General features: G+C 41.0%; 1 protein-coding gene across 2 annotated transcripts in view; it reads right to left on the bottom strand.

Moving 5' to 3' along the window:
* The window catches only part of LOC139368651 (integrin, alpha 11b), a 91,041-nt gene that overhangs the window by 46,183 nt on the left and 21,879 nt on the right, over positions 1-22,979 (bottom strand). The window contains exons 2-4 of one of the 2 annotated variants that reach the window (XM_071107822.1): positions 21,706-21,771; positions 21,187-21,253; positions 13,247-13,358 (exon numbers count right to left, since the gene is read on the bottom strand). In XM_071107822.1, coding sequence (XP_070963923.1) covers positions 13,247-13,358; positions 21,187-21,220 — 146 coding nt within the window. In that variant the 5' untranslated portion in view covers positions 21,221-21,253; positions 21,706-21,771. The remainder of the gene's footprint in view (positions 1-13,246; positions 13,359-21,186; positions 21,254-21,705; positions 21,772-22,979) is intronic. The other variant, XM_071107814.1, reaches the window with a different exon arrangement.

Raw genomic sequence — 22,979 nt, 5'->3', positions numbered from 1 at the left:
CCGTAGTTGTGGCAAAATGGCTTAAGGACAACAAAGTCAAGGTATTGGAGAGGCCATAACAAAACCCTGACCTCAATCCTATAGACAATTTGTGGGCAGAACTGAAAAAGTGTGTTCGAGCAAGGAGGCCTACAAACCTGACTCAGTTACACCAGCTCTGTCAGGAGGAAAGGGCCAAAATATACCCAACTTATCGTGGAAAGCTTGTGGAAGGCTACCCGAAACGTTTGACCCAAGTTAAACAATTTAAAGGCAATGCTACCAAATACTAATTGAGCGCATGTAAACTTCTAACCCACTGGGAATGTGAGGAACGAAAATAAAGCTGAAATAAATCATTCTCTCTACTATTATTCTGACATTTCACATTCTTAAAATAAAGTGGTGATCCTAACTGCCTGAAGACAGGGAATTTGTACTAGGATTAAATGTCAGGAATTGTGAAAAACTGAGTTTAAATGTATTTGGCTAAGGTTTATGTAAACGTCCGACTTCAACTGTACTTACAAAAAGTATTTTAGATTGATAGGCAGTCTTGCGATTTATTTATGTTCCTGATATGTCGATATTTCATTTGAGGCGGGAGTAGAGAAACCTACACGCAGCTGTCTGGTGTCAGACACACTAACAACATGAGCTCAACTGAAGGGTATGCTACAAAGTAGGGTCAATGAGTTAGCAAGCTAACTTCTACACACAACCAGAAATAACAGTTGATTTCTGGTGTGGTTCATTAAGAAAGCTAAATATAACAGTGCATTCGGAAAGTATGAGGACCCCTTTTTTTTTACATTACAGCCTTATTCTAAAAAGGATTTGAAAAAATCCTCATCAATCTACACACATTACCCCATAATGGCAAAGCAAAAGAAAAACTGAAATGTAACATTTACATAAGTTTTCAGAACCTTTACTCAGTTTGTTTTGGGGGTGATTACAGCCTTGAGTCTTCTTGGGTATGACGATACAAGCTTGACACACCTGTATTTTATGAGTTTCTCCCATTCTTCTCTGCCGGTCCACACAAGCACTGTCAGGTTGGATGGGGAGCGTCTCTGCACAGCTATTTTCAGGTCTATCCAGAGATGTTCAATTGGGTTCATGTCTGGACTCCGGCTGGGCCTTTCAAGGACATTCAGAGATTTGTCCCGAAGCCACTCCTGCATTGTATTGGTCCTGTGCTTAGAGTCATTGTCCTGCTTCACAGTAGGGATGGTGCCAGGTTTCCTCCAGACGTGACGCTTGGCAATCAGGCCAAAGAGTTCAATCTTGGTTTCATCAGACTAGAGAATCTTGTTTCTAATTGTCTGAGACTCCTTAGGTGCCTTTTGGCAAACTCCATGCAGGCTCCCATCTGCCTTTTATTGAGGAGTGGCTTCCATCTGGTCCCTCTACCATAAAGGCCTGATTGGTGGAGTGCTGCAGAGATGGTTGTCCTTCTGGAAGGTTCTCCCATCTCCACAGAGGAACTCTGGAGCTCTGTCAGAGTGACCATCGGGTTCTTGGTCACCTCCTTGACGAAGGCCCTTCTCCCCCGACTGCTCAGTTCTGCCGGGCAGCCAGCTCTAGGAAGAGTCTTGGTAAGTTCCAAACTTCTTCCATTTAAGAATGATCGAGGCCACTGTGTTCTTGGGGACCCTCAATGCTGCATTTTTTGGTACCCTTCCCCAGATCTGTGACTCGAACACAATCCTGTCTTGGAGCTCTACGAACAATTTCTTTGACCTCATGGCTTGGTTTTTGATCTGTCATGCACTGTCAACTGTGGAACTTATATATACAGGTACTTATATGTACAGGTACTTATATATACAGTGTGCCTTTCCAAATCATGTCATATCAATTGAAATACCACAGGCAGACTCCAATCAAGTTGTAGAAACTTCTCAAGGATGATCAATGGAAACAAGATATACCTGAGGTCAATTTCCAGTCTGATAGCAAAGGGTCTGAATAATTATGCAAATACGTTTCGCTTCATCATTAGGGGGTATTGGGTGTACTGTAGATTGATGAGGGAAAACATTTATTTTGTCCAGTTTAGAATAAGGCTGTAATGTAACAAAATGTGGAAAAGTTAATCTTTCTAAAAGCTTATATTTTTTTAAATGTTGAAGTTATTTCAGAATTTTCTTGCAAATTAGTTGGCTAACTCCTTGATCTTGCTTTGTAGTCTACCGCTCTGCTGGTTTATTCTTGTGAGGTTTTAGTTGCAAGAAAGTTTGTTTTAACACGCAGGTGCAGGCAATCTCCCATTAGCAAAGTTTTAAGAAATAATTTTCTAACGTGTAGGCACGAGTTAAGTTCTGCCCGTAGTTTGCAGTCCACCCGCCAAGTCACAGACCAAAATCAAACACAAAGATCAAAAGAACAAACAGACTAAACAAACAGATTCACGCAGCCCTGCAAACATCTGCCACCTCTTAGCGTGACCTTCCCTTTGACTCAAAGGTCAAAGGCGTCTGACCCCATTACGCAATGCTCTGATCCCTTTGGCTTCTCATCTGAGGTAGAAGAGAATGTGGGAGCTGACAGCCCAAATGTCAGTCAGCTGGATACACAGATGACTAGGAGAGCGTTAACGGCCAATGGTATTTGGCTGTGATATTCAACACCCTCACATTTGAATGGCAACTATTCATATATAAATGCCAGTGGCCATTAAGGTTTGAATGTGATGCTTGGTGTAAATTCACCAGAGGTAAATATCGAGGAAACAAGTTTGTATATGTTCCTCTGGGCCGTTTAATAAGGGCCAAATACATTTCAAAGCATTAAACATATATATATTTTTTTACCTTTATTTAATTAACTAGGCAAGTCAGTTATGAACAAATTCTTATATTCAATGACAGTGGGTTAACTGCCTTGTTCAGGGGGAGAACAACAGATTTTTACCTTGTCAGCTCAGGGATTCGATCTTGCAACCTTTCAGTTACTATTCCAACGCTCTAATCATTAGGCTACCTGCCGCCCCGTAATCTAATGTCTGCCTAAAAGAAATATGCGCCAGTTGACTCCACATACCTTTTTCATGTCACCAATGCCTCTACAAAGGTCCCCAGGCTCAAATAGAAAACGATGGATATATGCATTAGTCAGATTCAGTAAAACATTCATGCAAAACATTTAGTTTGTTTTCTTTTGGAGTAAATGGTTACCATTGCAAAACGTTTTGCAACAGACAAAACATTTTGCAACGTAATCCGACTAATGAATACACCCCAGGCTCTGCTTGTGAAGTAACAACCCCTTCCTTTATCACTGTGTAGTTTGTTTTTCTCCCCCTACTAATCGGCCAGTGATGGGATGCACAGAAGGGGGCTTGGGAATAAACGACCACAACACATTCTTTCCAGAGTCATCAAAAGCCTCTGGGATGCTTGCGAACAGGTTGCTAGACAAACACAAATACTTTCCACTTATTTACCTGTGACTTCATAGAGCAAAATATTTTGCAATCCTGGAAGAACCGCAAGATATTCCACATGGCTGAAAGACTTCCAGTCTGGAAACCGTAAGAAGACCTGGAACGTTACTCAATCTCGGCCATCTTGACGATCAAACCCTCTCATCCAAGACGCCCGACTAAAAGTTAAGCTAGCAGCTTTTAAACTGTTAGGTTTACAAATTATAATTGATCACATTAATAGTTCAACAAAAACAACCAGCTGGAGACGGATTTAATTCATGCTCCTTTCCACAAGCTCACCTCGGTAAAGGACTTAAAGTCCATTCCTGTGGAGAGTAGCAGCAGTTGAGAGCCATAAAGATGAGGGATGTGATATTCTGTCAGGCTAGACTCATACCTCACTGACAGCAGACATTAAGAGGAAAGAAATTTCAGCCTGGCGTCAAGAGTTAACATATAATGAACAAAAATAGAAACACAACATGTAAAGTGTTGGTCCCATATTTTATGAGCTGAAATAAAAAAAAATCCCAGAAATGTCCCATACACACAAAAATATTATTTATCTCATTTTGAGGACAAAATTGTTTACATCCCTGTTAGTGAGCATTTTTCATTTGCTAAGATCATCCATCCACCTGAGAGGTGTGGCATATCGAGAAGCTGATTAAAATGCAGAAATGTCCATTAGAGCTGTTGCCAGAGAATTTAATGTTCATTTCTCTATCATAAGCTGCCTCCAACAATCATTTTTGAGAATTTGACAGTACGTCCAACTGGCCTTACAACTGCAGACCACTTGTAATCACGCCAGCCCAAGATCTCCACATCGGCTTCTTCACCTCTGGGGTCGTCTGAGACAGCCACCTGGACAGATGATTAAACTGAGGAGAATTTCAGTATGTAATAAAGACCTTTTGTGGGGAAAAACTCATTCTGATTGGCTGGGCCTGGCTCCCCCAGTGGGTGGGCCTGGTTCCCGAGTGGGTGGGCCTCCCAGGCCTCCCATGTGAAATCCATAGATTAGCGTCTAATGAATTTATTTCAATTGACTGGTTTCGTTATATGAACTGTATCTCAGTAAAATCGTTGAAATTGTTGTGTGTTACGTTTATAATTTTGTTCAGTTTAACATAAATCTGTGAGACACAAATTAGTATGATATGTTACATTTGGCCTTGTTACATAGGAAAGACGGTTACTTAAAACCTCATAAATGTAATGAGGAGGCCTCCCGGGTGGCGCAGTGGCATTGCATCGCAGCGCTAGCTGTGCCACCAGAGACTGTGGGTTCGCGCCCAGGCTCTGTCGCGACCGGGAGGTCCGTGGGGCGACGCACAATTGGCCTAGCGTCGTCCGGGTTAGGGAGGGTTTGGCCGGTAGGGATATCCTTGTCTCATCGCGCACCAGTGACTCCTGTGGCGGGCAGTGCAAGGTAGCCAGGTGCACGGTGTTTCCCCCGACACATTGGTGCGGCTGGCTTCCGGGTTGGAGGCGCGCTGTGTTAAGAAGCAGTGTGGTTGGGTTGTGTTTCAGAGGACACATGGCTTTCGACCTTTGTCTCTCCCGAGCCCGTATGGGAGTTGTAGCGATGAGACAAGATAGTAATTACTAACAATTGGATATCACGAAATTGGGGAGAGGGGGGGTAAAATGTAAAAAATATATATATACAAATAAATAAGTGTAATTGAAAATGTCATCTCCATAATCCTCAAAATAACCATTTATCAGGAGGGCCATTAACAATAACTAGTAACACTGCATACTCCAAGAAAGTAAAAAATCTCACCTTTCTGGTACAAGCAGTTACAAATTGCTGAGGTATAGTCACTTGAGGACACATATTTGTACACAGTACAAATATGATGGAAAGTATAGTATAATCAATTTATAATTTTTACGTTTTCACCTTCCTTTCAACTGTAAAATGCATATTTGTATATTTAGTGTTACAGAAAATGTGCATCATTTCTAACGGTCTTTCTTGATCAAAATGTCTGCCCCCATTGCTGTGAACATCTCACAGAGCTCTAGCTTGGCTTCCTGAACTCGTTAGGAACTCAACTTTCCCTCATCAATCTACACACAATACTCCATAATGACAAAGGTTTTTAATAAACGGAAGTATGACATTTACATCAGTATTCAGGCTGTTTACTCAGTACTTTCTTGAAGCACCTTTGGCAGTGATTACAGGCTTGAGGCTTTTTGGATATGACGCTACACGCTTGGCACACCTGTATTTGAGGTGTTTTTCCCATTCTTCTATGCAGATCCTCTCAAACTCTGACAGGTTGGATGGGGAGCGTTGCTGCACAGCTATTTTCAGGTTTCTCCAGAGATGTTCGATGGGGTTCATGCCCGGCTAGGCCACTCAATGACATTCAGAGACTTGTTCCAAAGCCACTCCTGCATTTTCTTGGCTTTGTGCTTAGTCGTTATCCAGTTTTAAGGTGAACCTTTCCCCCAGTCTGAGGTCCTGAGCGCTTTGGAGCATGTTTTCATCAAGGATATCTCTGTATTTGCACAGATCATCTTTCCCTCAATCCTGACAAGTCTCCCAGTCCCTGCCACTGAACAACATCCCCACAGCATTATGCTGCCACCACTATGCTTCACCGTAGCGATGGTGCCAGGTTTCTTCCAGATGTGACGCTTGGCATTCAGGCCAAAGAGTTCAATCTTGGTTTCATCAGAATAGAGAATATTGTTTCTCATGGTCTGAGAGTCCTTTAGGTGCCTTTTGGCAAACTCCAAGCGGGCTGTCATGTGCCTTTTACTGAGGAGTGGCATTCGTCTGGTCACTCTACCGTAAAGACCTGATTGGTGGAGTGTTGCAGAGATGATTGTCCTAATGGAAAGCTCTCCCATCTCCACAGAGGAACTCTGGGGCTCTGTCAGAGAGACCATCCGGGTATTGGTCACCTCCCTGATCAAGGCCCTTCTCCCCTGATTGCACAGATCTGGGGAAGGGTACCAAAAATGTCTGCAGGATTGAAGAACACAGTGGCCAACATCATTCTTAAATTGAAGAAGTTTGGAACCACCAAGACTCTTCCCAGAGCTGAATATACACTGCTCAAAAAAAATAAAGGGAACACTTAAACAACACAATGTAACTCCAAGTCAATCACACTTCTGTGAAATCGAACTGTCCACTTAAGAAGCAACACTGATTGACAATAAATGTCACATGCTGTTGTGCAAATGGAATAGACAACAGGTGGAAATTATAGGTAATTAGCAAGACACCCCCAATAAAGGAGTGGTTCTGCAGGTGGTGACCACAGACCACTTCTCAGTTCCTATGCTTCCTGGGTGATGTTTTGGTCACTTTTGAATGCTGGCGGTGCTTTCACTCTGAGACGGAGTCTACAACCCACACAAGTGGCTCAGGTAGTGCTGCTCATCCAGGACAGCACATCAATGCGAGCTGTGGCTTTCAGCGTAGTGTCCAGAGCATGGAGGCGCTACCAGGAGACAGGCCAGTACATCAGGAGATGTGGAGGAGGCCTTAGGGGGGCAACAACCCAGCAGCAGGACTGCCACCTCTGCCTTTGTGCAAGGAGGAGCAGGAGGAGCACTGCCAGAGCCCTGCAAAATGACCTCCAGCAGGCCACAAATGTGCATGTGTCTGCTCAAACGGTCAGAAACCGACTCCATGAGGGTGGTATGAGGGCCCGACGTCCACGGGTGGGGGTTGTGCTTACAGCCCAACACCGTGCAGGACATTTGGCATATGCCAGAGAACACCAAGGTTGGCAAATTCGCCACTGGTGCCCTGTGCTCTTCACAGATGAAAGCAGGTTCACACTGAGCACATGTGACAGACGTGACAGAGTCTGGAGACGCCGTGGAGAACGTTCTGCTGCCTGCAACATCCTCCAGCATGACCGGTTTGGCGGTGGGTCAGTTATGGTGTGGGGTGGCGTTTCTTTGGGGGGGCCGCACAGCCCTCCATGTGCTCGCCAGAGGTAGCCTGACTGCCATTAGGTAACGAGATGAGATCCTCAGACCCCTTGTGAGACCATATGCTGGTGCGGTTGGCCCTGGGTTCCTCCTAATGCAAGACCATGCTAGACCGCATGTGGCTGGAGTGTGTCAGCAGTTCCTGCAAGAGGAAGGTGTTGATGCTATGGACTGGCCCGCCCGTTCCCCAGACCTGAATCCAATTGAGCACATCTGGGACATCATGTCTCGCTCCATCCACCAACGCCACGTTGCACCACAGACTTTAGTCCAGGTCTGGGAGGAGATCCCTCAGGAGACCATCCGCCACCTCATCAGGAGCATGCCCAGGCGTTGTAGGGAGGTCATACAGGCACGTGGAGGCCACACACACTACTGAGCCTCATTTTGACTTGTTGTTGTTTTGACTTGTTTTAAGGACATTACATCAAAGTTGGATCAGCCTGTAGTGTGGTTTTCCACTTTAATTTTGAGTGTGACTCCAAATCCAGACCTCCATGGGTTGATACATTTGATTTCCATTGATCATTTTTGTGTGATTTTGTTGTCAGCACATTCAACTTTTAAAAAATGTATAAAACCCCCCTTTTTTTTGCTTTGTCATTATGAGGTATGGTGTGTAGATTGATGAGGAAAATGTTTTATTTGATCCATTTTAGAATAAGGCTGTCACGTAACAAAATGTAGAAAAAGTCAAGGGTTCTGAATACTTTCCAAACGTATTGTACTCCTGTGTCCGTAAGAATCAGGGCTACCGCTCAATGCAAGTAATTTCGATCTATGGTTTCCACATATCGATTTCTAAGTGAAAGTACCAGAACCACACAGGTCCACAAAACAGGGGACTTTACATATTAAGCCAAAAATGAAAGGAGAGAGATTGGTCGTGACTCGAATGTCTAAGCAACTACTTAGCATGTTAGCTAACCCCTTCCCCTTACCTTAACCTCTAACCCCTAGCCTAGCTAACGTTAGCCACAACAATGTTCATAACATTGTTCATAACATATTGTACGAATTTGCAATTTGTAACATTTCATACTAAATGGATGATGGACATCCACAATTGAATATATACCATACAAAATGTAACATGTCATACTAAATCGAGGGAGACAGATTTACGCTAACTATGTGACACCTATCCCTGTTTCCAGGTTGGCAAAACACCCAGTGCCATAGAGACCCATTGGTGGTGTGTGTGGGTGGATGTGTGTGTGTATGCGCCTGCATGCATGCATGTACACGTGCACATTGTGTATGATGAAGCAGGGAAAAGCTAGCTAGAGGCATATGGATTGCACATTTCCACTTTTACAATATGAAAACAGAATTTCAACGAAAGATGACCATAAATAATCTCCAACGTACGAGAGAGACGTTACACTTATTGTTTTATTTTTGTTTATTAATTCACTTTATTTATTCAGGGTAGCTCAATTGAGACCAGGGTTTCATACACAAGGGTCCCCTGAGTACAAACATTTTCTAACAAACAGGAAGAAAACATTTACATTACAAATAAAACAACAACAAGAAAAATAACCACAACACCACAACCTCAACACCACAATTCCAACAAATAAACCACTACAATCAATCGAAACAACTGCCATCCTCAAAAAATGTATTCAACACCAGAGTCCTAAACTGCCCTAGCGACACAAGTGAATCAAGATGCAAGGAATTTTATAGGTTATTCCAACAATGGGGGGCACTAAAACAAAAGGAGCATTTCCCTAAATTGGTCAGTAGCTCATTCTTTTATACGTTAGCAACGAAGTTAGGTCAGTTGGAAGTTTGTGTAGTAGGCAATAATGAAGTGATCTATGGGACTTTAACAAGGACCAGCCAACCTTTTGATACAAGATGCAGTATTAAACTGTCACCTGCGATAAAGCGAAGGGAGCTATGGTAGGATACATTCAAAGGTTTAAGAGTAGAGGCTGCTAAAATATGGTAAATGGTGTCACCATAGTCTAGAACTGGCAGGAAATTCGACTGGACAATCTGCTTCCTGATATTTAGGGAGAGGAAATATCTATTTCAAAAAAATTATCCCACTTTAAATCTTAGCTTTTTAACTAGCTCATCCATATATTTTTTTAAACATTAAGTCTTTGTCAATCCAAATGCCCAGATATTTATAAGTCTGAACCCGATCGATAGGAGAAACATCCAATTAATAAATATGCAGTTCATCTGAAAATGTTTTGCGAAAATTAGAGAACGACATATATTTAGTCTTGCCCTCATTAAGTACAGGTTAAAAAACAAACAGGGCTTTCTCTAAGGCAACAAAGTCACATTGCAACTCTAACATAGCCTTTAACAGGCTATTTATATAGTAGTAAAGCGAACAGGTTCCAGTACCGACCCCTGCGATACACCTCTGGTAATATCCAGGAAACTAGACTTGACGCCATCAGAAATCATTATTTGAGTCTTATCTGACAGATAATTCTCAAACCACAGGCAAGACGCCTGATGCAGGCCTATTTCAGCCAACCTTTATGGGGTAGTGGGAAACATCTCAGCTCCAGGCAACATCTCAGCTCCTGTTCTGATGTGTATGACTGTATGGAGTCTGTTGGGAGGAACAAAATCCTATTGATATCCAGGGGTACTCTTCTTTCATCCAAATACAGTGCTTTCAGAAAGTATTCACATCCCTTGACTTTTTCCACATTTTGTGTTACAGCCTGAATTTTAAATGGATTAAATTGAGATTTTGTTTCACTGGCCTACACAAAATACCACATTATGTCAAAGTGGAATTATGTTTTAGAAAAAAATAAAAAATAAAGTATTCTATTATTTTGTTATGGCAAATTTGCTTAACAAGTCACATAATACGTAGCATGGACTCACTCTGTGTACAATAATAGTGTTTAACCTCTCTAGGGGGTGTGGGATGCTACCGTCCCACCTGGCCAACATCCAGTGAAATTGCAGAGCACCAAATTCAAAAACAGAAATACTCATTATAAAAATTCATAAAACAAGTGTTATACATCGGCTTAAATATTAACTTCTTATTAATCCAACCACGGTGTCAGATTTCAAAAAGCATACCATGCGATTATCTGAGGACAGCGCCCAGCTCACAAAACATTACAGACAGTGACCAGCCAAGTAGATTAGTCACAAAAGTCAGAAATAACAATAATATTAATCACTTACCTTTGATGATCTTTGTATGGTTGTACTCACAAGACCCCCAGTTACACAATAAATGTTTGTTTTGTTCAATAAAGTCCCTCTTTATATCCAAAAACCTCCGTTTTGTTGGAGCGTTTTGTTCAGTAATCCAATGGCTCAAAGGCAGTCACAACAGGCAGACGAAAATTCCAAATAATACCGGTAAAGTTTGTAGAAACATGTCAAACGATGTTTATAATCAATCCTCAGGTTGTTTTTAGCCTAAATAATCGATCATATTTCAACCGGACAATAGCGTCATCAATTCATCAATATAAAAGAAAAACAAGAAAGGCACGCTCTCAGTCGTGCGCAGCAAACAACTCTGGGGACATCCCACTATCCACTCATTCAAAGTGGTCATTCTCCCTCATTTTTCAGAATAAAAGCCTGAAACAATGTCTAAAGACTGTTCACAACTAGTGGAAGCCATAGGGAACGGAATCTGGGTCCTTTCCCTTTAAATTGTGGAAAGGCTTTCATTGGAAAAACAGCCATTTCAAAATAATGGCACTTCCTGGATGGATTTTCCTCAGGTTTTCGCAGACATTATTTTAACAGTTTTGGAAACTAAAGAGTGTTTTCTATCCAAATCTACCAATTATATGCATATCCTAGCTTCTCGGCCTGAGTAGCAGGCAGTTTACTTTGGGCACGCTTTTCATCCGGAGGTGAAAATAATGCCCCCTACCCTAGTGAGGTTAACATGATTTTTGAATTAATAACTCATCTCGTTACCCCACACATACAATTATCTGTAAGGTCCCTCAGTCGAGCAGGGAATTTCAAACACAGATTCAACCACAAACACCAGGGAGGCTTGCCATTGCCTCGCAAAGGAGGGCATCTATTGATAGATGAGTAAAAAAAAAATGTTTAAAGCAGACATAGCATATCTATTTCATCATGGTGAAGTTATGAATTACACTTTGTATCAATGCACCCAGTCACTACAAAGAAACAGGCATCCTTCCTATCTCAGTTGCCCGAGAGGAAGTAAACCTCTCAGAGATTTCACCCTGAGGCCAATGGTGACTTTAAAACAGTTCAAGTTTAATGGATGTGGAGAAAACTGAGAATTGTACAACATTGTAGTTACTCCACAATACTAACCTATATGACAGAGTATATGACAGGAAGCATGTACAATAAGGAGCTAAAGTAAAACTGCAAAAAATGTGACAAAGAAAGGAATGTTATGTCCTGAACACAAAGTGTTGTGTTTGGGGCAAATCCAACACAACACATCACTGAGTAATACCCTTCATATTTTCAAGCATAGTGGTGGCTACATCATGTTAGGTATACTTGTCATCGGCAATGACTAAGGAGTTTTTTAGGATAAAAAGAAACGGAATAGAGCTAAGCACAGGCAAAATCCTAGAGGAAAACCTGGTTCAGTCTGCTTTCCTACAGACAATGAGGGACAAATTCACCTTTCAGCAGGACAATAACCTAAAACACTAGCCCAAATATAGACTGAAGTTGCTTACCAAGACAACATTGAATGTTTCTGAGTGTCTAGTTACAGTTTTGTGCAAATATTATACAATCCAGGTGTGCAAAGCTCTTAGAAACTTACCATTTAAAGACTCACAGCAGAAATCACTGCCAAAGGTGATTCTAACATATTCTAATGTATTGACTCAGGGTTGTGAATACTTATCTAAATAAGATGTTCTGTATTTCCTATTATATAATAAAAAAAATATTTAAAAAATAAAATCGTGTTTTTACATTGTCATTATGGGGTACTGTAGATTGGTTAGGGAAACATATTTCATCCATTTTGATTTCAGGCTGTAACACAACAAAATGTAGAAAAGGTCAAGGGGTATAAATACTTTCTCTCATTGCGTGTCAATGAATCAGAAAGTAATCAGAAAGTATTTATACCCCTTGAGCACTATGTTTTCTGGAAGAGGTATAAACCCACTAAGCAAGGACAGACTTTTTTTGGTGCAGTCTGAATCTGAATCTGAACCAAATCTGAACCAAGCATAGACGTCTATGTTTCACAAGTTTGAACAGCACAGTACAGTGATGTGGAGGACAGCAGAGTACGGGACATTACAATAAAGAAAAGTAAAGTATAGTTTACTCTAATGTAGTCTACTCTAATGAATTAAACTGTAGTGTACTGGATTAAACTATTGTACTCTACTGTACTTTTCTCTTCTGAATTAAACTTTACTGTATTGTACCGTACTCAACTGTACTCTACTGAATAACACTCTGTCCTGTACCATACTATACTGTACTCCACTATGCTGAACTGAAATATGGCGTACTGTGCTGAAGATTTGGTCTGGTCCGGACCTAACACATTTTTTCTTGTTTTGGGAGGACCTCAAAAATACGTATTTTAAACATCAGGAAAACACATATTTTCACCTTTCATTCAGAACCTAAAATGAACTTAACTTTAACGCCCGGAAAATACATCTTGTAGACATCCTTTCAACTTCATTTTGCTTGCTGGGAACAGTAATAACGTTGTCCAAAGCCTTTCTGAAATGCTTTCCGAACTTGTCCAAATCTTTGGGTGATGATGAAATCAACTTTTTCATTTTACAGTGATTGGAAGATTCAATGGGGAGGAAGTGATAGTGATTTAGAGTGGAAATATGAGCGAGAGAATATAGAAAGAGTGTGTCTTACCACTTCCGTCCTCCTGCCTCATGCTGCTGTACTGTGTACCCAAACTGGGCCTCTTTGGAGCCTTCAATGATCTTGTACTTCTTTGTGTCAAAATTGAAGCATTGCCGAAGGCCTAGAAACACACACAAAACATTGTATAAGCATTTAAAAGATTAAGTACACTGAATGAATGTAATTACACCACTATTGCGTTGCATCTCACACTCGACGGGCTTACCAATCACTTGCACAGTGAGAGGAGCAAACTTACCAGTAACACGTTACAATAAGTTGCTCCTATTAATATGTAACTACCCAGTAATAACTGTAGTAATAATAGTAGTTACATAGATGTCACTAAGTAATTACATGGTAATAAGGTTGTGTAGCTCTCAAGTATTACACATTTGGAACACGAAATGTGAAATTGCACATTCACTTGCTGAAGGTTAGTCCACATGTGTAACTACTGATGTTATGAAACATTTTCTTGTTCCACTATGTAACTAATGTTGTGTAATTACACGCTTGATATCAAAAAGAAGTAACAAAGACAAATGGAAACAAATTTGTGCTGATTTGGTACTCAAGCGTCAATTGGTTTAGTCGTGACTCTTGGTTGACAGTGTTGGGGGATGGGTAATGACCCATCAACCAAGAGTCAAGACTAAACCAGTTCACCTTGGTGGTGTGCAGACTAGTTTTATATTATTCTTAATGATTTCGCACAAACCAGAAAAAAATGCCACAATATGTCTGTGAAACTATATATTCACAGTATTATGAATGAATTGTGGTTTATTTGGTAGCATTTCGCAGTGTGACTGATTTTACTAATTGTATTAGTACTGTACAAGGTTAGAGGTGCGGTATTTGATAGATTACCCCGCTCCCCCTACCTCAGGTTTCCAGTGGGAAGACCGGAGGTCAACCTACCCCCGCCACCCTCCCCATCTCATACTTCTGAGTGGGAGACCTTCCCAGGCAGTAGCCTGCCTAGCTTACACTAGAATCAGGGTGCCCACTCCGACATAGTTAATTGACCCACACGGTGACATGATATCACTGATGTGACGTGCAAATGAGCAATAGAAAACTGATTGCGGAATTGTCACCATTCCAAATGTTTTTGTGCGTCGCCCCCTAGCACATATCGCCTATACTTAAATTCGCCACTGACTCCAACCAAAATCCGACCTTGTTACACATAACTACAAGGTGCCACTACTATCAAATCCAAATAATAATACCAGGATTGATAAATAGGCTAGGACCTTATTTTCAATTAGTTTATTTCTATATTATGACCTGGCTCAAAAGCTAGGGAGTTTAATTTTTTTTTTACCTTTATGTAGCTAGGCAAGTCAGTTAAGAACAAATTCTTATTTTCAATGACAGCCTAGGAACAGTGGGCGTTCAGGGGGAGAACGACAGATTTCTACCTTGTCAGCTTGGGGATTCAATCTTGCAACCTTTCGGTTACTAGTCCAACGCTCTAACCACCAGGCTACTTGCCAGATATACTTACATAGGATATACTTGTAATTATCATGTACCTACCCAGTAGTAGGAAACTTAATGTAAAGTGAAACCCAGTTGGGTATAACCTTTATAATTACTATGTAGTTTAAATGTAACAACCTTTGCAGACAATAGGCTAACCAGGCAAACATTAGGTATAACCCATTCAGTTACATTGTGCTTGTAATGTAGCAAATCTTTGACAACCAACTTAGTTGTAATTACAATGTTGGTACAAGGGATATACATATATTTGCAATGTACTTGCCCAGGAGAAGCAACTTAATGTAAAGTGAAGTGACATTGTTAATGACTCCAATGTAACAACCTTTGCAGACAATAGCATAACCAGGAGAAATAAGGAGACAAGAGAAAATCCTTCAGTTTAAATTTTCTTTAATGGATTTGACAAAGATTCATATTCAAACTAGGGCTGTCAAACAATTAAAATAATTAATAGAGTTAATAGCTTTAGTTAATCACGATTTAAGAATTTGTTCAAATTTGGCCCTAAATTTAAAAAAAAATATTTTTAAAAAGCAGTGAAGAGTTGTTTGCAATATTAGGTTTTGATTGTCAGGGGGGAAAAAACACAAACTAATCTGCATCGGAATGTTTTTAATGGCATTTTCACCATAAACAACACAAACGTCACTAACAGACAGCTATTATGTTCTTGAAGTTGAACACGCGCGTGCATAAACACATACACAAGTACTGTTAAACCTTCAGGCATTCTAAATTAGTGTTCTCCCAATTTAGGATTGGAGGGTTGACTATAGGAAACAAATAAGTGGCTCTATGGATACAAAGCGCTTTATACTTGTCCAACAATGTTCTGAATTCCACAGAAGACAATAACAACAGATCAGCCAGGTCTGAGTTTATGTCAAATATAATATCGCTGTTAGATCTTGCCCAGGCTACTTATCCATGTACCTCAACATAAACTTGTCACAAGCTGCTACTACTACAATTGGGATCATTTGCTTAAATCTTTTGACCCAAGAAGTACAACAAAAACAGTAGCTGGCTAAATGCAATGATTTTAATCATGTTCTGATTAAAATCGTTGTGGGAAGTTAGTTGAATCAAGAGGCATTCAGCCATGGGATTGTAAACATTCTTCTGGTTAGCTAGCTAACGTTAGCATAACTAGCTACTTCTGTACAAATTATGTTTAACAGTTTAAGACAATGTGGCACTGTTTGAAAATAAACAAATTCATGCAGAGCCGTAGGAAAACGTGAAATCTTTCAAAGCAGCCGCACTGAATGGGTTTACCAGACATATTCATAAGTTAATGTCATAGAAAAACTCTAAAAAGTTTTGCAATGTTAAAAAAGCAGGCCTCTGTTATTGGAACAGTTGACATGGTACCTCACCCAATTTCAGCCCATTTGTCTTTGTTTTGTCTAGTGAAGTCAGTCACAGTGGTCTCCTAGCTACAGTGTACAGACCCTCATCAACCACGCCTATCAACAACTATGTTTGGTTGCACCAGCACATTTTTGTTTGATTCTGCACTTGGTTTCTTTCTTCGCTCATCATCCTCTCCTGCCTACCTGTTTGCTTGCCTCACAAGAGAGCGAACACAAATTTGAATGGAAACAAGGTATGTGTCAGTAAAAGCAATTTAATAAAAGCAGTTTAGTCGTCCTCTAAAACTAGGTAGATTAATAAATGCGGTAAAGAGGTCAATGGAACACCGACTGTGGGGGATAGATGAAGGATGCTGGATCAAATCAAAATGTATTTGTCACATGCTCCGAATACAACAGATCTTACAGTGAAATGCTTACTTTACAAGCCCTTAACCAACAATGCAGTTAAGAAAATACCAACAAGAAAAAGAACGAGAGAGAGAAGAAAAACAAATAATTAAAGAGCAGCAGTAAATAACAATAGCGGGGCTACATCTCAGGGTACCAGTTCAGAGTCAATGTGTCAATGTGCGGGGGCATTGGTGTCGAGGATATTATGTACATGCAGGGGGTTATTAAAGTGATGAGAGTAGAAGCCTCTTGGACCTATATTTGGCGCTCCGGTACCACTTGCTGTGCGGTAGCAGAGAGAACATTCTATGACTAAGGTGGCTGGAGACTTTGACAATTTTTAGGGCCTTCCTCTGACACCTCCTGGTATAGATGTCTTGGATGGCAGGAAGCTTGGCCCCGGTGATGTACTATGCCGTACGCACTACCCTCTGAGGTATCGGAGACAGAGCAGTTGCCATACCAGGCAGTGATGCAACCCGTCAGGATGCTCTCGATGGTGCAGCTGTAAAACCTTTTGAGGATCTCAGGATCCATGCCAAATCTTTTCAGTCTCCTGAGGGGGAATAGGTTTTGTCGTGCCCTCTTCACGACTGTCTTGGTGACCCGTCGATGAGAATGGGGTTGTGCTCAGTCCTCCTTTTCCTGTAATCCACAATCATCTCCTTTGTTTTGATCACGTTGAGGGGGAGGTTGTTGTCCTTGCACCACACTGTCAGGCCTCTGACCTCCTCCCTATAGGCTGTCTCATCTTTGTTGGTGATTAGGCCTACCACTGTTTTGTCATCAGCAAACGTAATGATGGTGTTGGAGTCGTGCAGTCATGAGTGAACAGGGAGTAAAGGAGGGGACGAGCACGCACCCCCGTGTTGAGCATCAGTGTGGCGGATGTGTTGTTACCTACCCTTACCACCTGGGGGAGTTTCCCCATCAGGAAGTCCAGGATCCAATTGCAGAGGGAGGTGTTTAGTCCCAGGGTCCTTAGCTTAGTGATGAGCTTTGAGGGCACTGTGGTGTTGAACGCTGAACTGTAGTCAATGAATTGCATTCTCACATAGGTGTTCCTTTGTCCAGGTGGGAAAGGGCAGTGTGGAGTGCAATAGAGATTGCATCATCTGTGGATCTGTTGGTTCAGTATGCAAATTGGAGTGGGTCTAGGGTTTCTGGGATAATGGTGTTGATGAAAGCCATGACCAGCCTTTCAAAGCATTTCATGGCTACAGACGTGAGTGCTACGGGTCGGTAGTCATTACCTTAGTGTTCTTGGGCACAGGGACTATGATGGTCTTCTTGAAACATGTTGGTATTACAGACAGGGAGAGGTTGAAAATGTCAGTGAAGACACTTGCCAGTTGGTCAGCGCATGATCGGAGTGCATGTCCTGGTAATCTGTCTGGCCCAGCGGCCTTGTGAATGTTGACCTGTTTAAAGGCCTTACTCATATAGGCTGCTGAGAGCGTGATCACACAGTCGTCCGGGACAGCTGATGCTCTCATGTATGTTTCAGTGTTACTTGCCTCGAATGCAGCATATAAGTTATTTAGTTCGTCTGGTAGGCTCATGTCACTGGGCAGCTATCGGCTGTGCTTCCTTTTGTAGTCTGTAATAGTTTGCAAGCCCTGGCACATCCGACGAGTGTCGGAGCCGGTGTAGTAGGATTTGATCTTAGTCGTGTATTGGAGCTTTGCCTGTTTGATGGTTTGTTGGAGGGCATAGCGGGATTTCTTTCCAGCTCATTGAAAGCGGCAGCTCTACCCTTTAGCTCAGTGCAAATGTTGCCTGTAATCCATGGCTTCTGGTTGGGGTATGTATATACAGTTAATTATTGATAAAGCCAGTGACTGATGTGGTGTACTCCTCAATGGCATTGGAAGAATCCCGGAACATATTCCATTCTGTGCCAGGAAAACAGTCCTGTAGTTTAGCGTCTGCTTCATCTGACCACTTTTTTTTATAGACCGAGTCACTGGTGCTTCCTGCTTTAATTGTTAGAGTTATGGTCCGATTTGCCAAATGGAGGGTGAGGGAGAGCTGTGTATGCAATCTGTGTGTGGAGTAAAGGTGGAGTTTTTTCCCTCTGGTTGCACATTTAACATGCTGATATAAATTCGGTAAAACTGATTTAAACTTCCCTGCATTAAAGTCTACGGCCACTAGGAGCGCCGTCTCTGGATGAGCGTTTTCCTGTTTGCTTATGGCGGAATACAGCTCATTTTAGTGCCAACCTCGCTCTGTGGTGGTTTGTAGAGAGTTACAAAAAATACAGATTAAAACGTTCTAGGTAGATAGTGTGGTCTACAGCTTATCATGAGATACTCTACCTCAGGCGAGAAAAACTTGGAGACTTCCTTAGATATCGTGCACCAGTTGTTGTTTACATAAATGCATAGGCCCCCACCCGTGTCTTACCAGAGGCTGCTGTTCTGTCTCGCCAATAGAGTGTATAACCTGCTAGCTGTATGTTAATGTCGTCGTTCAGTCATGACTCGGTGAAACACAAGATATTACGGTTTTTAATGTCCCGTTGGTAGGATATACGTGCTTTCAGTTCGTCCCATCTATTTTCCAGCGATTGAACGTTAGCTAGCAGAATGGAAGGCAAGGGCAGATTAGCCTGATCCTCGCAAGCCACCCTCATCTTTTGCCTCGAAATCTCAGTATCCTTCTCCAGCGAATCACGGGGATCAGGGCCTTTCCATTGTTTTTAACTAGTTCCATTGACCTCTTTATGGCATCTATGATTCAATCTTAGCTAGCTAACGAAACTGCTAACATTAGCTTTAGTAGCCTAGCTAGAAAACTAGCTAATTAACCTTAGGTTGATGTAATCATGCAGCCAGCAGCTAACATTAATAATTTAGACTCACTAAATAAACGATCTGCTGCTATCCAAGGCCAAGGGATACTGAAGTTCCTGAAAAGGTTAGTCACCCAGTTTGTTAGTACAATAATGTTGGCATATTACTTTATTTCCACTGCTGTTGATTATTCACAAATGTTTGTGGCACAAACTTCTGTCTTTAAAGTAAAAAATAATTTAAAAAATATCCGCCACAAAGCAGTCTACACAGACAATATTAACACATTTGTCCAACCATAACAGATGGATGGCTAACAAATAAAGAGAGAATTGATGGATTCTAGCACCACCATAATTTTCACAAACACTGAGACAGGCAGTCATCTTGGCATCAGTCTTTTTCGACTAGCTAGTGCATAGTGAGACCTACTGATATGAACTGGTAATGCAGATTTGTTAGAATAGAGCAGGGTTCCCCAACTGGCCCGCAGGCCAGCAATTTCATTTGGCCCCTCAAGTTTTCTGACCAAACATTTTTATACACAAAAGACTGTAAAAACAACAGCAAATCAGCTCCATGTGATTTTAACTTTGGAAATCTGTTCCAAAGTATTCCCACACATAATAGAGATATATGTGATCGTATACAAAATGTAAGAAAGGTTTGACATTATTATGTTTTAGTAAAATGTTATATCTGTTCAGGCTTCTTGTTGTCAGTTTTAAGTCTATCAATTTTGATGGGGGCGCAGGTAGCCTAGCGGTTAAGAGCGTTGCGCCAGTAACTGAAAAGTTGCTGATTTGAATCCCTGAGTCAACTAGGTAAAAATTCTATCGAGGCACTTAATCCTAGTTGCTCTGGATAAGAGCATCTGCTAAATGACCAAAATGTAATTTTCAATAAAAATGTTGAAAGTAGTTGTTCTAATGATTGAATAAATGGATTTTACATGCAAAGTTCCTCTGCTCGGACATTGTTAATGCCTGCAAGATCTTACAACCCCTGGATAGGTTTTTTATGTATCAGCTGACCACATCATATGTTATAGCAATCTGTAATTTGATGACACAGTCGATGATGTGGTATGCAACCATTGGTTGATGCATGCAACGTCTGAGCAGGGGAACACAACTTAAGACAACAGGATTTTAATATCCCATAACTCTTTGCAAGCCTCCCATGAGGTGGCACCACAGGTTCAGAAGTGGTGTGGCAAATTTAATATGTGTCTTTTCTGGGGCCTGGAGTTTTTCCTGATCTCATGACCTGGTCAGGTAAAACTCTGGGCCCTATTCATAGGCTATGATAAAATATTATTATTATAGATAGCTTCCCTTTTCATCTTTGCTATAACTATAAGGCTGAGATTTTTCTTGTCGGGTCATATGGATTGGAAACCCTCCTGGCCTAAGGTGGATCCAACCCTTCAAACTACCACAAACCTTTATTATTAATTCTGAATCTGATTTCAAAAGAGCCAGAGACAACAACTTCAATGGACAACATACTCTGTAGTTTAATTAATTACTATAGCAGGGCTGAGTGTTATGCAAAGAATGGTTAAATGTCTTTAAATATTAATTTCACTCTATACACACACAAAGTTAAGCAGTGGAATTTGAAAAATAAAAAAGACGTTTCAATGTAGAAAATTGTTTTAATTTTGTCATAAAACCTATTATTTGTTCATCGGATTACAGTGATCTGCAATTATTTGTTCTGTAACCATTATGTAATGTAGGGTTACATTTAACACTATACACATTAGAATTTGTAACAAGGCAGGATTACATTTAACACTAAAGTATACACAGTATACTTTGTAACAAAGTTGTTTTTATGTGTAATTCATAAAACCACTAACCTTGTGTTGTTGTCCTGGTCTCCATCTGGCTCATCAGAGGTTGGTTCCCTGGTGCTCACTGTAGGAACTGATTGCCATATATATTCAATCATTAAAACAACTACTTTCAAGATTTTCATTAATAACAATATCCCTCTTTTCATGAAGTAGATTTGATTGAGTGTCACTCGTTCTATTCCACTCTATTCTAACCAAATCTACATTACCAGTTCATATCAGTAGGTGTCACTATACACTAGCTAGTCCAAAAATACTGATGCCATGATGACTGCCTGTCTCTGTATTTGTGAAAGTTATGGTGATGCTAGAATCCAACATTTCGCTTTTTATGCATTAGCCATTAATTTGTTATGGTTGGACAAACGTGTTCATATTGTCTGTGTAAACTGCTCTGTGGTGGAATCTGTAGGTTTTTTACTTTAAAGACAGTGAAATCTGTGCCACAAACACTTGTGAATAATCAACAACAGTGGAAATGAAGTAATATGCCAACATTACTGGACTAACTGGCTGACTAACCTTTTCAGGAACTTTAGTATCCCTTGACCTTGGGTAGCAGAAGCAGATCGTTTCATCTTCTTTATCCTGTGTCAAACACATTTATTCGGTGAGTCTAAATGATTAACATTATTTGTTGGCTGCATGACCGCATAAACCTAGCTAGCTAATGTTAGATAGCTAAAAAAAAAAGCTGGCCAGGACTTCCCAAACTCGGTCCTGGGTCCTGGTGGCGCCACACCAGATTGAAAAGTACTGGGGCAAATGCTGTCTCACCACCTTTTTTTCCCAGCGGCTCTGCAACCACCGACTGCTTCCTCATTACTGTTTGTCTAAGATGGCAAATACGATGCAACCTAAAGGGTTAAATCTAAAGGTCTCCTGTCTTTTCATTTCTCCTGGTTAGCCTATTGCCTGCAACGGTTGCCACATTACAAGGTTACGCCCAACTAGACTTCACTTTACATTAAGTTGCTTGCTCCTGGGTAGTTACATGATTATTACGAGTATATCCTATGTAACAATATTGTTCTTACATTACACTTGATTCGGTATAGCCTTTGAGCCAGGTCATAACATAGAAATAAACTAATTGAAAATGACCGGTAGTTAATGACAAGGGTGTGCCTTGTTGCAATTGTTGTTACAAGGTCTCAGCCTGTTTATCATCCCTGGTGTTACATGTGGATCCGATGGTAGTGGCATCTTGTAGTAGCTGTAACATACTTTATGTGATACTTTAGATTTGTGTATTTGTGACAGGATTAGACCTGACCTCTGGTAATCAGTGGACTCCCGATTAACATGTGGTAATGATCAGCCAAGAGGCACGCATACCCATAGTCATTAAAGAGAGTGGGAGAGAATACACTGGAGGACAAAAACCCCTATGAAAGTTGATCAAAGAACAGACCCTTCAGTGGAGAGATTGCTTCTCCTCCTCTCCTCTCCTCCCTCCTTTCCTTTCCTCTCCTCTCTTTACTATGTTCTCTCTCAACTCTTGACAAGCACACGCCACACATTGGGACAGGAGCAGCTCCCTCTGGTTTCAATTTAAATGTTTATCAGGAAAGGTTACTTGAAAGACAGAAATGGGAGGGAAACTCTTTTTCTTGATGTAGCAAAAACACTCCTAAAAAGGAGTATTAAAATGATGTCACATGGTCTTTTAAGTTTATTTTCTTCTGCAGGAAATGGTGAACAGTAGAAATAGATGTAGCAGATGAGAAGAACGTCCTCTTGGATAAAACAGAAAGGGGGTGAAGTTGATCTGACTTCCTTAAAATCCCCCTCTC

The sequence above is a fragment of the Oncorhynchus clarkii genome, chromosome 2 (genome assembly GCF_045791955.1).
Source record: "Oncorhynchus clarkii lewisi isolate Uvic-CL-2024 chromosome 2, UVic_Ocla_1.0, whole genome shotgun sequence".
Classification (NCBI taxonomy): domain Eukaryota; kingdom Metazoa; phylum Chordata; class Actinopteri; order Salmoniformes; family Salmonidae; genus Oncorhynchus; species Oncorhynchus clarkii.
This window is presented reverse-complemented; position numbering and strand designations above follow the sequence as displayed.